This window comes from Paramisgurnus dabryanus, chromosome 24 (assembly GCF_030506205.2).
Source record: "Paramisgurnus dabryanus chromosome 24, PD_genome_1.1, whole genome shotgun sequence".
Taxonomy (NCBI): Eukaryota; Metazoa; Chordata; class Actinopteri; order Cypriniformes; family Cobitidae; genus Paramisgurnus; species Paramisgurnus dabryanus.
In genome coordinates this window covers 20,006,731-20,031,423 of record NC_133360.1, presented here as the reverse complement: position 1 = coordinate 20,031,423, position 24,693 = coordinate 20,006,731, and the positions used below count along the sequence as shown (strand labels likewise).

At 41.0% G+C, this 24,693-nt stretch overlaps 1 protein-coding gene across 1 annotated transcript; it reads left to right on the top strand.

Moving 5' to 3' along the window:
• Window positions 1–4,267: 4,267 nt before the first annotated feature.
• Window positions 4,268–6,206, top strand: LOC135741071 (E3 SUMO-protein ligase ZBED1-like). The gene is made up of 2 exons (XM_065259715.1): window positions 4,268–4,408; window positions 4,521–6,206. Exons 1-2 carry the CDS (start codon window positions 4,268–4,270, stop codon window positions 6,204–6,206), a joined length of 1,827 nt encoding a protein of 608 aa, XP_065115787.1.
• The last annotated feature ends 18,487 nt before the right edge of the window (window positions 6,207–24,693 follow it).

Below are 24,693 nucleotides of genomic sequence, written 5' to 3'. Positions count from 1 at the left end.
CCGCATACGTCATACAGGATTATTTTTATTATTAGTACTCTCCTAGACCTGCATTTTCAGAAAGGCAGGGCATAAAGGAGCAACAATAATGTACGATATGTGGGGGAAATTTTTTTTTTTGAACCACAAACCATGCAAACACATTTCACCAAATACCTAAAACAACATTCTTTTTTGCAATGTAATTGGGGCTCTTTAAATGCCTACTTAGCCCCAAGCTCTGGAATGATTTACCCAACAATGTTCGAGAATCAGACACAGTCGATCAATTTAAGTCTAAACTAAAGACATATCTCTTTAACATTCGTCTTCATTAACTTAATTCGTCTGGAAAATATACTTATGCTGCAATAGTTGGCTTGTCCAGATTCAAGCAGATATTCAACCATTATACTGTATGACACTTGCATTACCTTCGAATAGAGAAACATGGTAAAGTTGGTCACATTTCCAGCTGGTATTCAGGCCAATCACAATACAGATTAGCTGGCCAATCAGGTTTTGTACATGAGTCAGTGCATTTAAGGAAGAGAGGGAAATCTGGAGCTACAAAAATGCACGGTATGTGGAACATAATGTGTTTTTTGAACCATAAACCATGCGAACATATTGTATAATACCAAATAAACAAAATAACATTTTTTTTTGGCAATGAAATAGGTGCACTTTAATAACACATATTTTAACACATATGGGTTTTATGAATAAATATATTGATACAAACCTTGTTTCTCCACATATATATATGTCCATGTGAAATCTGCTATCTGTACACCTGAAGTGATTTCAAACAGCACAGATCATAATAATTCAACATTCGTGTTTTCATTCGCTTTATAATTACAGTTGAGAGAGGAGGTGACGTGCAACTCAGGACATTTTTATACTCGGCTTTTATGGGAGCATTTGATTTAAAACCTAGTGATTTTGATATGTAAGTATAAATGAATGTGGCAGTTACACTCGGTTCCGCATCAAAACCAGTGAATAGGGCTGTATGTAGTGTTGTTGAATAATAATGCAAAAGTTCATATTGAAAATACTACAAAATTACACAGAAATTATAATAAATGAATGGAGCTTATACAATGAATAAAGTTTATAAAATGCTGAATGTAAATTGTTGTGAAAAGCAAATTTGTGAAAAAAATATTTACAAAATTGTTTTAAACTAGCAAGATTTGTCTTACCAGGAACATGTCCTACAGTACCTGCCAAAATCACAGTAATGTAACAAAACAGTCAGGAATGATGTGACAATAACGACCCCAAAATGATCCATGGCTTGTCTGTTTACCTTAAATGTAGGAGGCAGGCAGACAGCAGTCAAATCTGGAAACTCATACATGAGTAGTGTAGCAATCTTTTCAACAGATGATGTACCAACAGCTTGAAAACACCTTGCTATCATTCTCAACCATTTGGAGCAAAGGCCTAAATCTCCCTGAACCCAATGCAACTTTAAGGTATCCATAGCGTTATTTCTGCAGATGCCAGGTACCTTGCTGCCTCTCCGTGAGCCTTATCTGTTTTCACACCATCCTCTCCCACAGCCCTTATCAGTCTCTGAGCTCTGTGTGTCATGCATTCACAGACGGCTCAGTGTACAAACACTATCCATCAAAAACGCATTCATGTAAACTTCAAATACTTCTCCCTTTCATTTTTCTTTATCCGTCTATCCATCTGTCTCAAGACTATTAGCTTATGCCAGGATACTGCTTATGCATTTCTAAATTCTTACACTTCTCGTTTTTTATCATAGATGTAATTCATTATACAAGCATGTAACGGGTAAAGAAAACCTTACAGTTGTTAAAAAATATTTATGAGAGCTGTTACAAAGGACAGATATGATGTTTAAAAAAAGTGTTGTATTGTTGTTAAAGCATTGCTCTGTCATGGTCATGAGTTCAATTCCCAGGAAAACCACATACTAAAAAAAAATATGATAAAAAGACACATTAATTATAAAATATGAGAATAGACATAAACTGGAACCCAAAAATGTATTTATTTGGAGATCAGTTTTTAATTATTTGTTTATCTCTGAAATGCCAAATGAAATGATAACAATTTGCACAAATAATGATAACAATTTGCACAAATAATGATAACAATTTAACAAAACATTAACACAATTATGTAAAGAATGGCCCATGTCAACAGCTCATTGAATTTTTAATGGCTGATTTGTGTAAGCTATTGTCCTAACCCTATGTTCATAAAGTGACATTTTATTTGTTTTTGTTTTTTACAAATGCTTCATGTTGCTTAAATCAAATGCTTACATTTTTAAGTCTCATGCCATTTCCTTTTGTAATGTTTTTATTTGTTTTATAGTCATGGTTACTGTAGTCTTTTGTGTTATTCACCTTAATTGTATCCAGGTGTGTCAAGGTGTGTCGTTCTGCTTAATTATATATATATATATATATATATATATATATATATATATATATCATGACGTGAGAGGGGGCTCGAATATATATTTATACAACAGTTCTTTCTGGTTCTCGAATCTAATTGGCTAAGAGCTATGCGATATTGGGCTGATAACGGCACTGTAACCGCTTCACCTTTCGTATCATTCCGCCACCTAGTGAATGGAGGTCCTAAACAGGCTCATCTCTGAATGGAAAAACACAGACGCCCTGTTTTTAAACACTCTCCGTGTGTCTCATTAGTTTGCTAGCTCATAAATCAGTCTGTGAATCCCCAATTGGAAGTTATTATTCCGTCAAAGATCAGCGCTCTTGGATGTTACGTTAAACTTAATGGGAGTAATGTCTTGTCACATCGTGTGGGCGATTAACACTTGGAAAGAGGAATATAAACACTCGTTTTTTTCTGGAGCTATATCTCTTATCAGAACGCGAAAACACCGTGGAACTGCAGGTAAGCACCGCAGCTTTTAAATGTGGACATTGATCATTTACTTTATCGTGACGTGACTATTAAAACATGTTATGAGATATCGCCACTGATATATTTATAAGCAGCATGCAAAAACATCTCTCTGACACTTATAAAAAACGTTTTATATAGTACTGACAAGAACAAAGTTTAATAATAATAATCGAGTGCTCGTATCGCGTTAAGAATAAATGAGAAAGCAATAGTAACGTTATACAAGTATAGTTTTATTAACATTTACCTCGCGCCAAAACAATAACAACACAAAAGACACTAAATATGAATAAAAAAACAAGTAAAAGTTTGATCATGACACCAAATACTGCTAATTTGATCTCATTTTGATGATCATAAACAAACAAGGCCAACATGAGAGCCAGGGAATCCCTGTCAGAGATGTAGCCCAGAGAGGGCGGTGGTCAGCGGGGCGAGTGAACACTGACGTCCGCTCATGCTTTGGTTCTCATTCGTACCGAATCTCACTAAACAAACGTTCAAACAGGCGCTATCTTTACTAATCGACTGCAGATTTAAATATAATACATATACATTCTCGACTGAACTAATCTTAAAACTACACTTTATGACCAAGAAACGGTAATATAAAGTAACGGCTTTTCCGTCCATTGAGTTGTTATGAGATTCAAAGCAGCCGAAAGTGTTACCTGTCATTCTGGCCGCCCTCAAATCCGTGGCGGAAGAAGTAGTTCTCAAACAAAGAGGCTTTTAAAATAACTCCGTTGTTGTTTTCTAGTTTTCGGTTTTTAAACGTGTGCCGTCGAACTGTTGTATAAAAGCAATATCGCCCTCGGAGTCGTGTGATATAGCTCTATATCATCACGGCTGTGATTGCCTCCGGCACTCGGCCTACGGCCTCGTGCCTCTGGCCTTATCACAGCCGTGATGATATAGAGCTATTTCACACTCCTACTCGAGCGATATTGCTTAAATATATATATATATATATATATATATATATATTAGGGGTGACCCCGAATAGTCGAGGATTCGATGCATCGATATGCAGAGCCTGATTCGACCACCGATCTCACAGTCGAATCTTCGCGGGTGTTATGAAACGAGGATCATACCATTTTATCAATATGGGGGTGCTCAATGTCTAATTTCACACAAAACTACTGGTTTTATAAGGTTATATTAAGTTATTTACAGCCTTTAATTATGATAATTTTGTAAAAAAAAAAAACGTGAAAAGTAAGAACTTGAAGCATTAAATAATTACTTTAACGTGTCTGTGAATAAATCCAACCGCCCCTGTGACTGATTTAAGTTTCACTTTCCCTGATCCGTGACCGACAAGGAGCATCTTTGCGGCAGGGATTACTTAACAATGTCTGGAATAAGAAAATCTAAAGTGTGGATGCACTTTGAAATGGTAAAAGATGATCCAAAAAAAGTAAAATGCAAGTTGTGCCAACAGCTCATGTCCTACCACTCATCAACAACAAACATGGCTTTCCACTTAAAACGGGTAAGTTTCTTACCAATAAAGCTGGTTCACTCTTTCATATATAATGGTGATTTTAATTTACGAATAGCAATATCATATGCTGGGACTCAAAATATGTTCGTCTTTTTTCTAGATCCACCCACAGTATCAGACTGACGACGGCAGTTCATCTAGTACAGGAGCTGCGCCAAAACTAACTCAAAGAAAGCTAGATTTGAGACCGCCATTGTCGGAGAAAAGGAAAAGAGATATCACGGACAAAATTGCGGAGTTTATTGCGCTCGACATGAGGCCAGTGAATGTTGTGGAAGGTGAAGGTTTCAAAGAATTAATGCGCACACTTGAGCCAGGATACACAGTGCCCAAAAGAGAGACGGTTATGCATGCGCTGGATGCGAAATACGCGTCAATACGCACAGAGGTTTACGCGTCAATAAACAATTGCAAAGCAATCAGCCTCACCACAGATATTTGGACCTCGCTGCAAATGGAGGCATATCTTACAGTTACGGCCCACTTTATTACTGAAGATTGGCGACTGGAAAATTTTGTGTTAGCAACAAAAAAAATGGAGGAAAGTCATACAGCTGAACATATTTCACAAACACTGAAAGAAGTAATTTCTGATTGGGACATTCCAGGTACCAAGATCGTTTCTGTTGTCCATGACAATGCAACGAATATGGTTGCATGCACCAATCAACTGGCCCAAGATCCATCATGGGGAAATGTCCAGGGAGTCCGTTGTGCGGGGCATACACTGCAATTGTGCATTAACAGCGCATTAAAGAAAGATCCCGTGTGTCGCACTGTTGCTGCTGCAAGGCGCCTTGTTTCACACTTTAAAAAAAGCGCAAAGGCCACCACAGCACTTGCAGAAAAACAAAGAGAACTGAATGTTGCAGAGCATAAACTTGTGCAAGATGTTGCCACTCGATGGAATTCTGTCTATCTTATGCTCGATCGCCTGTTAGAACAAAGGGGTGCAGTTTCAGCTGTGCTGACGGATTCAAGTGTCAGCAAACGGTCCGACCGTGATCTAGAGCTCACAACATCCCAGTGGAGAATGGCAGAGGACATAGTCAATGTTCTCAAGCCAATGATCAAACTGACAGAGCTTTTGTCACAAGATATGAACACATCTCTGTCTGCCACTGTTCCAATGCTTATGAACATTAAGAAACGACACTTGGTGGTACATGAAGATGATAGCACTGTTACAAAGACCCTCAAGATTATCCTGACCGAGGAGATTGACAGACGATGGGACCTTAAAGGCCGTCTTTTGGAGAGCAGTATTTATATCAAGGCTGCAATTCTTGACCCACGCTTTAAGAAGCTTTCTTTTTTCACTGATGATGAGCAAAGGAATGAGGCGTATACTGTGGTGGAAAATCTTGCTGAGAGTTTATCTGCCAGGCCTGTACAGGAGGTAGGTGATGATAGTGAATTGGTGGAGGAGCGTGATACTGCAGGCACTTCAAGACAAGAAAAAGAGAAAGACCAAGTGCTGTCGATGCTGTTGTCCAGTGATGAAGAGGAGCAGCAGCCAGGGGACAGTGAGATGAGGGCTTATTTAAAGGACACTACAAAAAGCAGTACCGGACCACTGGAGTGGTGGCAAAAGAACGAGGAGAGATACCCGAAGCTGTCCAGGGTCGCAAAGATGTTCCACAGCATCCCATCTACATCCCATCTACTCTCCAAGGCTGGATTTATTATCAGTAAAACCAGGAGCGCACTGCTGCCGGCCAATGTTAACAAGTTGGTTTTCCTCGCACACAATATTAAAAGACTCAAACGCACACAAGCAGAGTGAAAGACTGGATTTTTTCGATCGGGTAGGGTACAAGTGTTTTCAAACATTTCAGCCGTTTCTAATTTTAATTAGCTGTAAAAATGTTTAGCTAAAAAACTGCCAGTTTATCATTTATTATTGTTTCGGCAGTTAAAAAGAGAAAATTCACAATTCTGGCTAAACTTTCGTTGTTTTAATAATTTACTTATTTTAATTTTATTTATTGATCACTCAGGGTTACCTAATTTAATGTTTTTTTTTTATATGTTCCCTGCACATAAGCATTTTGCACATATTTATTATGCTCCCTGTGACTTGATTTTGACTTTATTTCGTTTTCATTTATTTTTTTATTATTAAAAGTGTATATTCTGTTCTAATTTAATTCTGTAAATTAATGTTTTTCATTGTTTTTTGCTGCACTTAATGCATGCTGCTGGCAGAGGCAATTTTGCCGATTTAATTTAATTTCGCAAAATGTGAAATGTAAATCCTGTCTGCGGGTCAGTGTGTTCTTTTCCTCCCTAGGCAGGTATTTTTTTGGTTTATTTATCAAAATGTTATTTTATATATTTGTGTGATGTTCTGTATTTCGATTGCGGATTTAAATTGTTATGAGAAAACGTTTTAAGAATGTTTATCCACATTACCTTTTACTGTATTTAAACCTAAATAAGAAAGCCATTATCAGTTCGTCTGTCAGTTGGAAGGCAGTTTTGTTCTCTTTATTAAAATCTGTTGCTGTGTGCAGTGTGTAAAATAAAATAAAAACAGTTTTACCCTCCTACTGACCACCTAGTGTTGTGCCCCTCCCAACCCATTCTCACACACATAGATGATTCGACTATCGGTCGACTATAGAAAGATTCGAAAATTCTGATTCGAATATGAAAATCCTTAGTCGGGGACAGCCCTAATATATATATATATATATATATATATATATATATATATTAAACTACTATCTGCACTTAGATCCTCTTCTACATTTCATGTCTCGATAGCGCATTACAGAATAACCAACCTAAAATATGGATCTAGCAGATCGATTAAGTTCACTGTGCCAAGGATCAGGTACTGTTGAAGTTTTGGGGGTTGGTGTTCCAAGTTTACTGCCCTGAATGATGCGGTAGGGTACATTATGGCCGCCACACCCGGGGCCCTGTCACTTCATGGCGACCATGCCCAGAGCCCTCTCACGTCATGGTGCCATGCACAGAACCCTCTCACTTCCTGGCCCCAACACCCAGAGCCCTCTAACTTCATGGCAGCCATGACCAGAGCCCTCTCACGTCATGGCCACCACTCCCTGAGCACTCTCACATCGTGGCTGCCACACCCTGGACCCTCTCATGTCATGGCGCCACAGCTGAAGCCCTCTCATGTCATGACCGCCACGCTTTGAGCCCTCTTATGTCATGCCCACTACACTCAAGCCCTCTTATATCATGCCCCTACGCCTTGAGCCCTCTCACGTCATGCCCGTTACATCCCGAGCCATTTTATTTCATGGCAGCCATGCATCGAGCCCTCTCATGTCATGCCGGCCACGTCTGAGCCTTTTCACGTCATGGTCGCCACGCCCCAAGCCCTCTCACGTCATGCCTGCTATGCCCCGAGCCCTCTCATGTTATGGCCGCCATGCCTTGAGCCCTCTCAAGTCACGGCCGCCAAGCCCCGAGACCTCTCACGTCATGACCGCCACGCCCCTAGCCTTCTCACGTCATGGCCGCCACGCCCCAAGCCCTTTCACGTCATGCCCGCTATGCCCCGAGCCCTCTCATGTTATGGCCACCATGCCTTGAGCCCTCTCAAGTCACGGCGGCCAAGCCTTGAGCCCTCTCACAACATGCCCGCCAAGTCCCGAGCCCTCTCACGTCATGGCCGCCATGCCCCAAACCCTCTCACGTCATAGCCGCCACGCCCCTAGCCCTCTCACGTCATGGCCCCCACGCCCCAAGCCCTCTCAAGTCATGCCCGCTTTGCCCCGAGCCCTCTCATGTTACGGCCGCCATGCCTTGAGCCCTCTCAAGACACGGCCACTAAGCCTTGAGCCTTCTTACATCATGCCCGCCACGCCCCTAGCCCTTTCACGTCATGGCCGCCACGCCCCTAGCCCTCTCACGTCCTGGCCGCCACGCCCCAAGCCCTCTCACATCATGGCTGCCAACCTTATTGTAAAGTGTTCCCAAATACTTACTTATTAACTTTATTCAAAACATTTTAACCTTTGTATCTCTGTTGGTAAAGCATTGAGTTGGCACCCCAAAGGTCATAGTTTCTAACTCTCTTGGGAACACAAATGTACAGTTTGAATGCAATGTTTGTAAGCCACATTGAATAGGAATATCTGCCAAATGCATGCATGTAAATTTCATCTTTGACAAAAGTCTTGTATTGCTATGCATAGTTTATACTTATGATTAATTATGTCCAGACATATTGGTTTGCAGTAGGTATTTCCTAATAACAGAAACACAATTTAGTTTACAATGCATCATAAAGTATATAAGTTTGTGAATAATCATATAAATTTTTGATTATTCGTTGTTTACTGCTAGAAATCAAATGGTATGTAGATTACTCTCAGTGTATGCCATATTAAACCAGAACACATCAATTTATACATACGATTTGCTAACGTGACATATTACTTTGGCTGCAATGCTAATAGCAAACCACACCAAGTCAAACAGCTTTAGTTTTCCTCTAAAGTTTCTCTCCGTTTGTGTGTTTCCTAACAGCCTGTGTTTGTAATGGACCTGTCGGAGCAATAATATTGATGAATAAGTCTCCAGTGAGAGGAAGATGTGTGTGTGTTTGTGTGTGTGAACGCGCTGAAGAAAGCACAGTGGGCCGGGCTGAAGGAACTCGGACCAAACCTGAAGAAAAAGTGCAGAGATTATGACTGTGGCAGACTGTCATAAATCAAAGGAAAGTGGTTTGCCATTGGCAGACGGTCTCTGCTATATTAAAAAAAAAATGGCACTGTAGGGGTCATAGCAACAGTTTGCACAGCTCTATAGTGACATTGAAAAGTCATTTCATACTTAGCATTTACCATACACTCAAAGTGTATTCCTTGAGATTCAAACCCATGACCTTGATGTTGTCAGTGCCATGCCCTAACAAGTTGAGCTACAGTGATCAAGCAGGAAGCAGGAGCATAATTGACGTCTTTAGCAGAAAAATACGATGAAAGCAACCAATAAAATGTCAATGATACTTTGTTTTGACTGTTGAACTATAAATGTCCATACCTTTTATTTAAAAATTATGGTTACCTTAATGTGGAGAAACTCAGCCTTTAAATCTGCGGCATATCCAGTTAGCGTATCACTGTCACAGTCCTAATAAAAAACAAACAAATAAAGAAAACATTTTAAATAAAACTTACCCTATTAAACCGGATTCTACCAAGCTGCATTTATTTTACCGTGCAGAGGTAATAAAGCAACTTATGTTGACATTCATCAGATCATTGGTAACAACTAACAAACAGTAATTATATCTTTTAATAACATATATGACATTATATTTACAAATTATTAAACAAAATAGTGTGTTTGTGACATTTAACGTCTTGGCTTATCTTAAAACCGAAAGGAAAAGTGTTTTCCTTGCAGAAGGTCTGCATTCGTTAAAAATTAGCTAATAAAACATTTTAAAACAATATTTTATGTTCCTTGCCTTACTTATGATGTAGATAGCTGTGTAATAAGTACTTAATTAACATATTTTCTTTATAACATTATTACATCATTACAAATGCTTTACGAAGGATTGAAAGGATTAATCAATTTTCTTAAAAAAAATCCAGATAATTTACTCCAAAATTTTGTTGTCTTTCTTTGTTCTAAGAAAAATAAAAAATATGCACTTTTAAGCCACAACTTCTCTTCTTCCTCCGGCTGTGTGACGAGCCAGCGTGTTATTGCGTAGTGACGTAGAAAGGTCACGTGTTACATATATTAAAATGCACATTTGCGGACCATTTTAAACAATAAACTGACACAAAGACATTAATTAGTATCATTCGACATACAACAACGTCAGAACGGTCCTCTTTCTCCACACTTGTAAACACTGGGGCGTAGTTTCGCATACATCATCCGTGACCTCTTGAAGTGATGACTTTTTGCGTGAGGTCGCGCAGGCGCATCACAGGAACGGATATAAACGAGAAGTTGTGGTTTAAAAGTGCATATTTTTTATTTTTCTTGTCAAAAATTACAATCGTTTTGCTAGAAGACCCTTATGCCTCGTTTGGGATCGTTTAGAGTCCTTTGAAACTCCGTTGAAAAAAAACTGTTAAGTGTGAGGTTAAGTGTTACATGTCGGTGTCCATTAAAGTCCATTTAAATGAGACAAATCCTGGAATGTTTTCCTCAAAAAACATAATTTCTTCACGACTGAACAAATAAAGACATCAACATTTTGGATGACATAGTGGTAAGTAAATCATCTGGATTTTTTTAAGAAAATTGACTAATTCTTTAAGTATTACCAACATATCTTAATTTGTGTTCAGCAGAAAAATAAATTAATACAAGTTTGAAACAACATAAGGGTGAGAAAAGGCTGACAGAATTTTTATTTTTTGGGTGAACTTAATGATCTCTAATTTTAAAATATCCCTTCTTCCTATATTCCACAGACTAGCAACAGCATGTGGCAAATCACAAAGCATTTAAAATTTGAGATTTCACAAAGTTTTGCAGACTTTTCATCAGGCACATGGTGTTTTTCTAGTTCTTAAAACCTGATGTTTACTATAGAGAGCTGAAAAATGCAGCAGTGCTATTGACACCTCATTAATTTAACACCATCATATTTCTCTTCTTTATTTTCCTCATCATGCGATTATTTCTACACCAATAAGCCCAATGTAGAGAATGTTCCCATGATGTCCTTTCATCCTCTGTAAACTCTACCATACTCATTTTAATGGAGCCTTGGTTATGCTTTATTAGGAGATTATTTCTGGGTGACAACAATGAAATTCATTTGCTTGTCTGTTTTTTATTGGTCTGTAAGAACGCATTATTCCTAGGTGAAAGAATCTAACAGCAGTATTAAATAGGATTCAGATCAATCTTCAAGGGAAGTCCCACCTCGCAAAAGAGATGTCCAATACTTCCACAACTCACAGAGATTTAGTAATAAATTAACACTTTCTGTACTGATCTTTATAGCTGCTGAGTGTCGGCTTTACACCGTGAAATTTATTATTTATCGTTCGGCTGTTTGTTTATATTTAGAGATTCTCGGCTAATTCAATTACAAACACGACGGACGGACCATAAACTCTTAAACCGGTTGCTAATAAATTATTCTTCAGAAACTAAGGCTGTTTACAGTTCTGCCTCCTCACATTTTTCTTTTTGTGCTGAATTATTTACAAAGTTGACAAATTCCAAAAAAATTAACTATGGTTATAGTATTAGGTTAAAGGGACACTCCACTTTGTTTAAAAATCGGCTTATTTTCCAGCTCCCCTAGAGTTATACAATTGAGTTTTACCTTTTTGGAATCCATTCAGCCGATCTCCGGGGTTTGGCGGTACCACTTTTAGCATATAGCTTAGCATAGTTAATTGAATCTGATAAGACCATTAGCATCACACAAAAAAAATAACCAAAGAGTTTTGATACTGTTCCTATTTAAAACGTGACTTTTCTGTAGTTATATCGTGTACTGAGGCCGACGAAAAATTTAAAGTTGCACTTTTCTAGGCCAATATGGCTTGGAACTCTTATTCTGGTCTAAACGTCACAGACTTTGCTGTCGAACCATGGCTGCAGCAGGAGCATTGATATGACGCAGCGCCCGAAAATAGGCTAACTTCCGTCAATACAACCAACGTGATAAACTGCTTGCAAAGGGAAGCGTGCCTTTCAACCATGAAAACATTTGTGAGACATGATTCAGAAGATATTTATTTTAGCGCAAATCCTGAACCGTATCTATTTGAACTGGAAAACACTGAAGACCAGGGCCGTGCAGAGACCATTGGAGGGGCAGGTGCTCAAAGAATAAAAAGGGCACTTTGCTCGCTGACACGCAAGCAAACAACTGAAACAAATAATAAAGTAATACAGAATAGAAAGACGATTTTAAGTCTAATGTTTTTCTTTGTTTTCCTTGCAAATAGAGTGAGACAGAAAAATCTATATATACAGAGTTATATATCTATATGTTTATGCATTTGGCAACCGCTTTTATCCAAAGCGACTTACAGTGCATTACATTTTGTGTTTGTGTGTGTCAACAGTATATGCAGTTAAGTTCCCTTTCAATACGGTTCACTTCGCATTGCGTCAGTTAGCTGACGCTATGGGGGGAAACTCCTGTTTACTCCGTGACTGAAGCCTATTGGTTAACGTCTGTACAAAGTACAGACCAATGACGTTTGAACCCGCGCGCGGGAGGAACGCGTCCCTATATAAGCGCGGTTCAATCGTCAGGAGCTCATTATTTTCTCCTTCAGCGCGAACCTCTCGCTGCTCCGAAGAAAAGAAGAAGCCTTACCTCGCCGTTGACAAAAGCCCTGCAGCGGAGTCCAGGCCTAGCGTCTTCCCCTGCCGTTTTCCGGCTGAGAACCGAAGATAGCAGAGTCCAGGTCTAGCGTCTTCCCCTGCCGCTTTCCGGCCGAGAACCGAAGATAGCCTTCGCTTGCCGTGGTACGAGCCCTGTGCAGCGGACACGCCTGACGAGGTCTCCCCTGCGGCCGCCCGGTAAGATCAATATTTTTAATATAAAGCTATAAGCTAAAAGAGCAGGCGCTGTTGTAATAGCGTCCAGCACAGCGGCTCGGTGAGCCTCTCTGCTATGAATTTCCTCCGAGCGCGTTACCGGTCTGGCACCTCCCACGCCGGGACCGCGCTTATGCTTTGGTTGTCTTATCCATGTTTCGTGCTCCCCCTGCTGTTCCTCTCTCGCCGGGATGAACACACGGCGAGCCATGAGACTAGATGGATGCATAGACAAGCACACACGGACTAACCCCCCCTGTGTTCTGTCACACCGCAACCGTTCATGCTTACAGAGTCCCTTCGCTCCTCTCAAATTCAGTGGCGAGATCTCTGGCACATATATTAATCCCCCGAGTGCATCGGGTGATACCGTCACGACGCATGGCTGTTCTGTCTGTGTTGCTGCTCCCCTCTGCCGTTCCTCTCTTGTTGAGATGAACAAGCGGGGAACCGTAGACCTGGATAGATGCATACGACAAGCAAACACGGGCGGTCTGCCCCTGTCTCTGTCATAGCACATCCACTCGTGCTCCACGCTCGCGGAGTCCCTCGCTCCTTTCCCCACAGTGGTGAGGTCTCTTAACGGCTTAGCTAGCACGCGGTATTACGGCTCGCTGCCTCTAAATGCAGCTGTCCAGTGTTCAACGATTACAGAGCTTCATGCCCCTCCCCTCTGGAGCGGCGCGATCTCATTCGTCTGCTCGATAGGGCCGATTCGCCGCTATTGGAGCACCAAGAACACTCATTATAAGAGAGCTTCATGCCCCTCCCCTCCTGGAGCGGCACGATCTCATTCGTCTGCTCGATAAGGCGGACACGCCTCTATTGGAGCGCTAAAACACTTATTATAGAGCTTTACTGGCCTGAGCCGATCTCACTTCAGATAGCTAATTTTTCGTCTGCCTGGTAATTTCTCTCTGGTTTAGACGGAATCAGAGGCAGAACGAATTTGTTTATAATATACTGAGGCCCGAATACCTCCCTTTATTCAGTCCCGTCCTATATCAGTGCGCTGAATATTGGTACATTCTTATATATATATACCCGGTTTTTCTGCCCTTTTAATAAACGGCAAAACCGCGGGCCTCACGGCAGACTTCCTCTCTGCGATGGGTTCAGTCTGACATTAAACAACCTAGACATACTGCTCTGCTCCGTGAGCCGTTCGGTCACCGTCACTACTGAGGCTTGTGCACCTGAACGGCTGAGCTCTGGTCTCCGCAGCACAGCTGCATCAACAGAGAACGAAACTGTCTGGGAGAAAAGGGGTTATGTCGCGCCTCGGCTGGACTGCCCTGTAATGTTTTCTGTGTGCTGTTTATCCAAACATACTGTGTAATACTGTCGGCTATGCGACCTCACTATAGTGGCGAACGGTATTTAATTCCTCTAAAAAGAGTAATTTCCGTGCTTACTATACTGTGTATTGACACCCACGGTTGTACGGTGTCTCTAAACACTTTATCGCCTTACTGACAAGCAATCAGTAATACGCACACACGGTCCGCTGTCCATAATTCTATCGACGCTAGCCGAAAAGACCCCGGTTTGGCCATATACTGTGTATTGACACCCCACGACTGTACGGTGTCTCTAACACCTTTCTGCCAAATTCGCTCGCAGCCCACCTCAGTTTCTCCGCTACGATGCTGATGGCGCAAACGAGCACGGTCTTACGGCTGTTATTCTCTCTTCCTAGAGGAAGGACAGCCTCAGACTTTTGCATGGCTCCAAGCGTTTGAATCGCGCCCTCTCCGGACGGCCACTCAAAGGCTTACAGCCAAGCGGTTTATGACGTTTTTCGGCCATATAGCTGATTTATATTAGCGGATCCGAAGACGCTCACACCTCCGCTCCAATACTCGGAGATATTAAGGGTAATATCAACCTCAAGTGAGCTTGCTACCCGCCACAATAAGTTTCAAAGCTTAAAGCGCGCGCACAGTCAGACGCGCGCGGCATCTCGTTTAAGACGGGCACACGTACCCCTCTAACGAGCCTCAGAAAGCTGAATATCGTGGCATTCTGTTCATAAGTCCACTTCAGTTTGACTAAGCAAAGGTCCCGCCCCGAGCTGACGGCCGGGAAGCTTGCTTAAGTTACACACGGCTGCATGAAGTGCTGTCATTACGAGCTAGCCCAGCATTTGCTGTGGGTTGAACACGCTTTACGACGGCAATCAGCCTTCGGCGCGTGGAACGCCTTTTGTCTCATATAAATCACCTTGTACTGTGAATACGGTACATTATGAGGATGATTTAGCACTGCAGCACTCTCGACCGTGTTATTGTGATAATGCGGTCGGGCAATCTACGGTGGTTTCATTATTTACCGAACCAGACTGAGATCTCGCCCCCTGAACAAGCTGACGAGTCATCTCCTTTATAAACTCATTGCATCGCTTTATAAGCTATGTTCAATCAGAGTGATACGCATCTCATGCTTAAACTACCAATATTAACCCATTACGATGGGCGTGCGGAGATGGCATCCGTGGGACACGACCTACATTACGTGCCTTATGACACATTGACACAAGCTGCTAGGACCCCTTTCACGAGGCGTCCTTATGCAAAGTCTGATCCATTCTGTCTAGTGACATTTGAAAGTCATAACCCCCCGCGAATCGCCGGTGGAACACTTTTCTCCTCACTACAGAGGCACGGCGGCTCTCTCCCCTACCTATATCTATGTGGCCGTGATAACAGCGAACCACGCTTTTACGACCGACCATTCATTTAATTCACAAGCCTGTCATCTCTCAGATGCGGACGGCGGCGGTAACAGCGAACCATGCTTTTACGGCTGGCCATTCACTTTATTCATAAGCCTGTCATTTCTCAGATGCGGACGGTGCCCGAGGCACAGCGCTCTGGAACTGTCCAAGGTCCTGTATGACACATACGTCTGACGTACATCAGACGATCAGCTGTTTATCTGCGTCACAGATCACTCACTAGAGCACCTGTCAATACAGGCTATTTATGGATCGTTGACGTTATCACCTCCCGTGACAATTATGCTCACTTGTCTTAGAGCATGGGCATGGTCTTAGAGGTTTCTCATTTGACAATTGTGACACGGCCGGCTGGTCCCCGCCGTCCAGGTTGTCAGTTTACAGCTTCGACATCCCTGCTTCGCGCACTACTGAGGTTTGTTGCATTAAAGGTGCGCCCATTAGCTCACCTGTATGCACGATATGGGTTTTAATTATATGCGTCCACCGTGCGCTTAGAGAAGCTCACATGTACACGCTATAACATTTTGGTATACAATAAGATGCGCTTGGGAAAGCTCATCTGTATACACAGCTGTGTTATGCTTTGTGACATACATTGTTGTTCATCTGTGTACGTTCACGGTGCGTTGGGTGCCCACCGTTACGTTCATCAATCATATCTGTACACATTCACGGCGCGTTGTGTGCACTGATTTATCTATACGCATTCACGGTGCACTGAAGAGTTCACCCGTGTGCGCACAATTTATTATCAGAACACATGACGGCGCGCTCGAGAATCTTGCCGGCCTGTGCATTATAACACTCTGATTCATCTATATGCATTCACGATGTATTCAAGTGTTCACCTGTGCCCGTGCAATTTATAGTCAATACACATTTACGGCGCGCTTGGAAAGCTCACCGATCTGTGCACTATAATACTACCTATATGCATCCCGATGCGCTCGAGGGTGCACCGGGGTTCACACTATTGTGGTATCTGTATAATCCCACGCTACGAACCGTTCTGCCGCATATTATAGTCAGATCGGCCGTTCGTGAGCTTCGCAGATCACTCACTACGTATGTCTGTTGCTAACAGTGGTTATTTAGATGGATCGTTGAAACCATCGCACTGGCTCACGCCCCTCTATGAGCTATTTCCTATATAGAGCCCACTCTGTGCGAGTTTGGCTTCTTCATGAACTTGGTCTACAGGGGTATCTATATCTATATTTAATATCTGCTACGCGGCCGGCTGGTCTTCGCCGTCTACGTTGTCAGATTGTACAGCTTAGACGTCCCTGCCCTACGAGCGCAGGTTCTCTCGGCTCAATCATGCACGCTCATGCGTTTTATGTGTACACCACGGTGCGCTCAGCGAGCTCACCAACGTGACTCTGAATTTACTTATCTCGCACAGCCGCGGCGCGTACCTCGCCGTCTTGTGCTATGTTATGTGCCCCCGGTGCGTTTAAAACCCCACCGTGTGCGCGTCAACAATTTATATGGTGCTTACACATTTGCTTTTAAAGCTGTGAATATGCCGGGTATAGGGCCACACGCAGTGTCTCTCCGGTAAGGCACTTCAGTACGTTGTGTATGCACGGCGTGATGGGATTACGTTCCCCCATAGCGTCAGCTAACTGACGCAATGCGAAGTGAACCGTATTGAAAGGGAACGCTTAGGTTACTCACGTAACCCCGGTTCCCTGAAATAACGGGAACGAAGCATTGCGTCTCTTGCCGTGCTACAAACGTCTACGCAGCGAGTGTTATTCGGCTGCGCGCTTCAGTCGAATAATAATGAGCTCCTGACGATTGAACCGCGCTTATATAGGGACGCGTTCCTCCCGCGCGCGGGTTCAAACGTCATTGGTCTGTACTTTGTACAGACGTTAACCAATAGGCTTCAGTCACGGAGTAAACAGGAGTTTCCCCCCATAGCGTCAGCTAACTGACGCAATGCTTCGTTCCCGTTATTTCAGGGAACCGGGGTTACGTGAGTAACCTAAGCGATATTATTACGTTTACAGGCTTGTGTTTTTGTTGTCATATTTAAAATATAATTCTATTCTAATCCTGTTCGAAATTTGTATACAAAGAGAGTAGCCTACATATTTTAGCTTTTGAATCGTGTTTGTGTTGTGTTTTTGCACACTTTGATGCCTTGATGACAGGGAAATAAAATAATGACATTCATCTTTCCTTTCATTCATTTCATGAAGCCTCTAGTACTTTCTTTATTTTCAGGTAAACTAACTGGTTGCAAAGCTGGAGAGGTTTTGAATGAGTTAATAATTTAGCACAAGTATGGCTATATTACCCAACATCAGCTCACATTGTCTATTATCAAAGGCGAGTCCAGGAATCGTAAATTCAATATGATACAAAAATTAAGTGTTTTTTACCGTATTTATCGGATCTTGCTCTTCCAACAAACTCCGCGTGACAGGTGGATGACATTAGAACAGCGCAAGAGCGTTTTGAAATCAAACTCCTCCGTATGATTTCCCGAATATTTCTCGCGGTACTTTGATGTCATGTGCGTTTCGGTTCTTGCATTGCTGCGTGAAGTTGAGAGAATGTCCCTGCCTTTGCCTAATTCATTGTTTTTATATGGGAAGAATGTTTTATTTTCAGCGTGAGAACTGGCTGAAATGCGTGTGTCTCACGCCGAATGCATGAGACTTGAGAGCCCTGTTTACATCTAACGTTCTAGAGATGTTAATACACATAGACAGCAATAAACAAAAGCTGTGCATGCTCTCCTCACGTCGTTCTTGTAAAATAATAATAATAAGTAAGGTTAACATTAAGCATACCGCTTAGGTTCAATGCCGGCTGGAGGGGGATCCTCCCTGTTCTGCGCACCGTGTCGTGCATGTGTGGGCGCCCCGCTAGCGCTGTGAACTAGTGATCGTCCCTAAAGAGATTGTCCAATGAAAGGTCAATACATCATCATGTGACTAATTTTATTTACGGCTAAATTATTTTTATTAATTTTACTAATAGTTAGATTGGGCAGGCCTTCACAAAAGGGCATTTATTTAAAAAAAAAATGCCTTGACAAAAAGGGCACTTTGGTCATTCAGGGGTAAAGGGGCAGGTGCTTGGGCACCCGCCGCCCCCCCCTCTGCACGTGCCTGAGCTTTTGGAACGTGAATGACAAGAAAGTGCGGCGGAACAAGACTCACACTTGCACCACCATTAAAATTATCAAAATATTTGTTCTTATAGATTTAGCATCAAAACACAAAAAATGTCATGTGTGCTGGATGACTTACAAGTTGTTCACTCAAGTCTGTGTGAACTGCACTTCACAATCATCAAAACAGATCTAGTGTGAAAGTTGTATCTAGTTTGTTTTCCTGCACATTCACCACAGAAAGACTGTAAGTCATCTTAAGTCCAGTGAGTGTACTGAAGAGAGATTGTTTAAGGATCAGAGCCAAGCTGTTGATCTGATGGCCATGTGTGCTCACTGTGTAACCGCTGTGCAGTTTTGGTTGGCCTTTTACTGTTATGTTGTTATTTATGTCTAGCTGTGATGGCTCAAAGAGTTGTCAAGCAAACAGGACAGGTCGTATGAATTTACTTATAGAGGCTGTTAACATCAGGTCAGAGAGTTTTAATGCAGACTCGTGTAGGTGACTGTGTTAATAGTTGAAAAGGTTGTGGGTTCGATTCCAGGGAACACATACTGATAAAATCTAGTAGCCAAAAAATAATCCCCATGACTCATTGTGACATATTGGTGACATATTGACTGTCATGATTCCCGAGGCCTAGAACCCAACTGCAGATGTTTCAGACACAAAACTTTATTCACAGTAACAAAAGAGGCCCACAACGGGGCAAAACAATTGACAAACTAACGAGACCAGAAACATAGAGTCCTAGGGACCAAAAAACAATCCGGCATAGGACAGCAAACACAAGGGCACTAAATAGAGGAGTAAACAGTGAGGTTGCAGATGACACAAATTAAACAATAACAAGGTAAGAAACAAGGAAACGACGAGGCGGGGCAAGGAGACGAGACAGGGAAGCACATGGCTTGGTGAAAACAACCCAGACCATGTGCTACCACACAAAACATGTGAGGCTGTCATGATCCAGCCACAAGGTGCAAAACCTATGACAAGAAAGCATGACAATTGATGTCTTGAGAAGCCAATTGATCAGTTTTTGCAAGAAATTCAATGTTCTTTACAACATTATTTGTGTTAATGCAGACCCTTTGGCAAACAGGGAGTTCACGGTACCCTCCCGCTTTACTGTACCCTCAAGTGGCTTCACAAGACGTCAACATGTCACCAGTAGTCATGGCGATTACTGCTGTATTGGATGTATCTGCTTTTTGAACTCTCAGAGTTGCGGAAAACATTTACTAGCCTTATTTGAATCACAGAGCACTGAGGTTTATGCAAAATATCTTCTTTATTGTTTTATACTAAAGAAAAATGTCACCCAAATATATTTTTTTAGTTTTGGGCGAACTTTCCCTATTAAGCAAGTATATGTTTCTTATATACTGTATGGCCACATAGTGAATGAACAAGACATTTTCTAGTGGGTTATCTTTTCGTTTTACTTATGTATAATTTTTTCCCACTATTTTTCTGCCACCACATTGCGCACAGAGCTAGCAGTGACGTAACTGTGAACTGTAGGTCTATAAGTGAGTTTGATATACTGATATCCCGGTCCATCTTCATCTTTCTGTGTGTCTTACTCTGACTTCTGCTCTTCTATATGCCAGTCTTCATTCTTTCATTCAAACAGTGTGTCATTTTCCTCTTGGTCGCTGGTGAATGAGAGATGGAAGAGAAAGATGGATAGATGGTTGCGATGGGGAAAGAAATGAAAAGTTATGTGAACGGTTTGACAAGCAGGAAATGAATGAATGGCAACAGGAAGTCACTGACGGAGATGAGAAAAGGGTGTCCAGAAAACCGTAAACAAAAAATAAAAACAAATTACAGGAGGTTCAATGGATGGAAAGAGAGAAGGAAAGATGAAGGAGATCAGCAGTGTTTGTCCTGCCAGCGTGCCAGTGAACAGATGAAGATAAATGGGTTATGTGTGTATGGGATGTTTGCTGAATACTGTGCTGCGGTAAAGTCATTTTATTCTAATTACGGCTATTTTGCCATTAGCACTGCCGACAACGCTCAGTTACACCATCATTCTCCATCCATATGGTCTCTTTTTACTGCAGCGCCCTGTTATGCTCATGATCAGCCTGTATCCCCCCATACAGAGAAGTCACAGAAAGTGTAGAAATGATAATTTCACAAATACAGTGTTGACTTTAGGAATAAAATCTGGGCCATTTCAGCTTATTCGGGTAAAAAAAACATAATTTAGGTGGAGAGAGTTTTTTTAAATGACAAAGTTTTTTTACAAAGTTTTTAGATATCATAGGCATATTTAGACCTTGTGGAGCCTCTGGGCAACAGCCCCATATGTGCCCCCTCCACCCACATATTCACAATCTATCACGCAAGAATCCACTTGTTTGATAAGTCGGGCCAACTACCAAAACACACTTGTAGCCAATAAGCAGTAAGTTGGGTGTCTACTAATTACATCGTTGCCTGGGTTGCAAATGTGCCTATCAAAAGAAGATCCAGATTCTAATGGGGTAGGCGTGTTTTTTTTAGGTCATTTCAAATGTCAACATTGGCTTTCAGAGATCATGGACCCTGTCTTTAAACTTTTTATGCGATTTACATATTTCAGAAGGAAACTGAATAAATGTTATTTTTTGTAAAATAAAACTGAAAAACAACAGTGGCAAAAAAAAGTATGTGAACCCTTAGGAATAAACTGGTTTTCTACAGTGATTTGCCTTAAAATGTGATCTGATCCTAATCTAGGGCACAACAATAGACAAACACAATGTGCATAAGCTGACAACACACAAATAATTGTAGTTTCTTGTGTGTTTTTTAAAACACCCATTAAACATTTACAGTGCTGGAGGAAAATGTAAGTGAACCCATAGACTAATTAATGTAATGAAAGCTAATTTGTGAAATAAATAAAATAAAATGAGTTCAGAGTTGTGGTTTAGTGAAACTTTTGCTGCGTCCGAAACCGCCTACTTCATACTATATAGTACGCGAAATGCAGTAGGTGAGGCGAGTAGTATGTCCGAATACATAAGCTGTGTCCCAATTCAAGGGCTGCAACCTTATAAGCATGCAACCTTAAAAGGTGAGCACTCGGTCTTTCAAGGTGGAAGCCTCAGAAGTTCGCGAAGAGAACTGAAATGAGACGGTCTAACCCTCGAGGACCCATAATTGGCGTCACCTGCTGCACGTGCCCACCGCACCTGTCAGCAGGACACAGCGGAGATGTTTCTGACTTATTAACATAAATATGAAAAATATTAATTTATTTTAGAAAATATGACACGTTGATGTAGATTAAACTATTCAACAGTATATCAAATGAATCAACCTTAGAAATATACGCAACATAAAAAGAATAATATTAACACAAAACATAACTTATAATACTTAAACAGTGACAAGAAAAATGTTTTCTGATAAATACACACTTTTATTTAATGAAGATTTGAATTGTTTATTTTAGAATATCCATCCATTATATGCAGCAGTTGAAGACGCGCAATGAATCTTGGGATATCCTCGGCTGTTAAGGATCCATTCGTTCTATCCTTAACTCTTTCCCCGCCATTGACGAGATATCTCGTCAATTAAGAGAAAACGCTTCCCCGCCAATGACGAGATTTTCCGTCTTTCCGCAATACCGCTATTATCCACCAGGTGGCGCCCTTCCGCAACTTTTTAAAACTGGAAGTATTTCCCTATGGCAAGCTGCTGCATGTCCGTGTCTGTTTTAAAGATCGCTCTGAATGGGATCTCTATGAAAGTCCGTCATAAAAATGGAATTATCTCTGCTTTTTGCAAAAACCTACCCATATTCAAAAGCTGATTGCAAAAGAACTACTAAAGGTAGGATGAAACGTTTTTTTTTTGTTTGAAAGCAGAGGGTCTGTTCTTTCATTTGGTATATTGTATGTTTATATATTTAAAGAAGAACATTTTCTGGAAGGCATTAAACTTTGGTGAAAATCATGAAAAACGCTGGCGCTGGCTGGCAACTTTTTTTTAAAACGCTGGCGGTGAAAGAGTTAACAGCGTGGAGAAATGAGGACGCATTTTGAGGCTTCATTCTAAGCATCCTTTGAATTGGGACGGCCTTACTAGCCTCAAGTCGCGCTGCTGTGATGCAATCGGTCTTAAAATACGTCCTTTGAAGGTCGCACCCTTTGAATTGGGACACAGCTATAGTATTCGAAAAACAGTATGCGAAAAGTACCCGGATGACCTACTACTTCCGGTTAGATTTTGCAGTGTGCATACGATGGACACTTCACTATCCCATGATGCCCTGGCAGAGGAGTTATCCATCGAAGAAGAAGAGGCATGCAGCTGTTTTCGCGCTGGAATGACACGACGTGATGACGACGTATGTCACGTGATTTAGCAACATGTCGGATGTAGTAAGTCCGAATCTCATTCATACTACCAGGATTCATACTATACAGTACCTACTGTTTTAACGGCAACTAAGTAGGTATTTCATCTTATTCAGTACCTACTATACAGTATGCGGTTTCGGATGCAGCCTTTGATTGATAAAAAGCTTTTATAAACCATACCTTGCAAGAAGGAGCTCTCTGAAGACAACCAATCAAGAGTTGTTGCACTCTATAAAGCTGAAAAGGGATACAAAACAATCCCAAAATGTTTAGACATCCATCAGTCGACAGTTAGACAAACTGTCTATAAATGGAGACAGTTTAATACTGTAGCTACCCATTCCTAGAAGTGGGCCACAGCCAAGATGACTCCCAAGGTACAATACAGAATACTCAATGAAGTAAAGAAGAACCCACGGGTATCAACTAAAGGCTTAAAGACATCAATGGAACTGGCACACATCTCTGTTTATGAGTCTCCCTTATGTAATAGGCACGGTGTCTACAGCAGAACTACAGTATGGGAATACTTTGGGTATACGAAAAACGTATGTGGGGTTGTCCTTGAATATGGATATCCAGTTTGCAAGAAATGTGGATGAAGAGTGGCTGCAAAAAAGGCACTACTAAAGCCCATTTAAGTGATTTATATTTCAGATCAAGTTGATTATACTTAGGCCATATAATAAAAACTATACATTTCACTCACTATATGACGATGTGAACAAATTAATATATCCAGAGCAGCTTTGAGAGAATTTAATGAATATTTTATCATTTTATTTAAAAGAATAAAATTAAAAGAATAAAACTAAAATAGATTAAGAATCAAAGTTTACTTTTTTCGAAAGTGTATTTTTTCCCCGAAAAAGTTTAATATAATAAAACATATGTTCAACACAAAACCCCTATCTGTTTTTTATTAATTTAAGGGTCATTGTAGCTAATAATAATAATAATAAGTGTTTAATACCAGCAAACCGCGAAACCGTGATAGGTTTTTAGACGATTATCATACCGTGGAAATCTCATACCGTTACAACCGTACTCGGAAGTTTAGAATTTTATGAAGAAAATACTTAGCAATGGTGTTGAATGATGAGTTTTCAAATGGTTTGTCTTAAAGTAACCCATATGACAAAATAATATTTTGAAATATAGTTTTAAATATGTTTCAAAATATACAAAAATATGCTAAATATGTTTACAAAAAATAATAATAATAATTTCACCAATATATTTTTTAGACATTTTTGTATATTTTGAAATATATTTTAAAGCATTTATATTCACGTCGCATTGTAAGAAAAACTTCTAATGGAACAAACCTGTAAACATGGGGCGGCAGTGGTTCAGTGGTACTTGTTGGTTGTCTACAAATCGGAAGGTTGGTGGTTCAATCCCCGGGCTTCACCTGACCAAGTATCGAGGTTTCTTTGAGCAGGACTTCTGACAAGCTTGATGGCGATTTACATGGGTCTCGGTTTATTTAATGGTCTGGCTAGAGGCTAA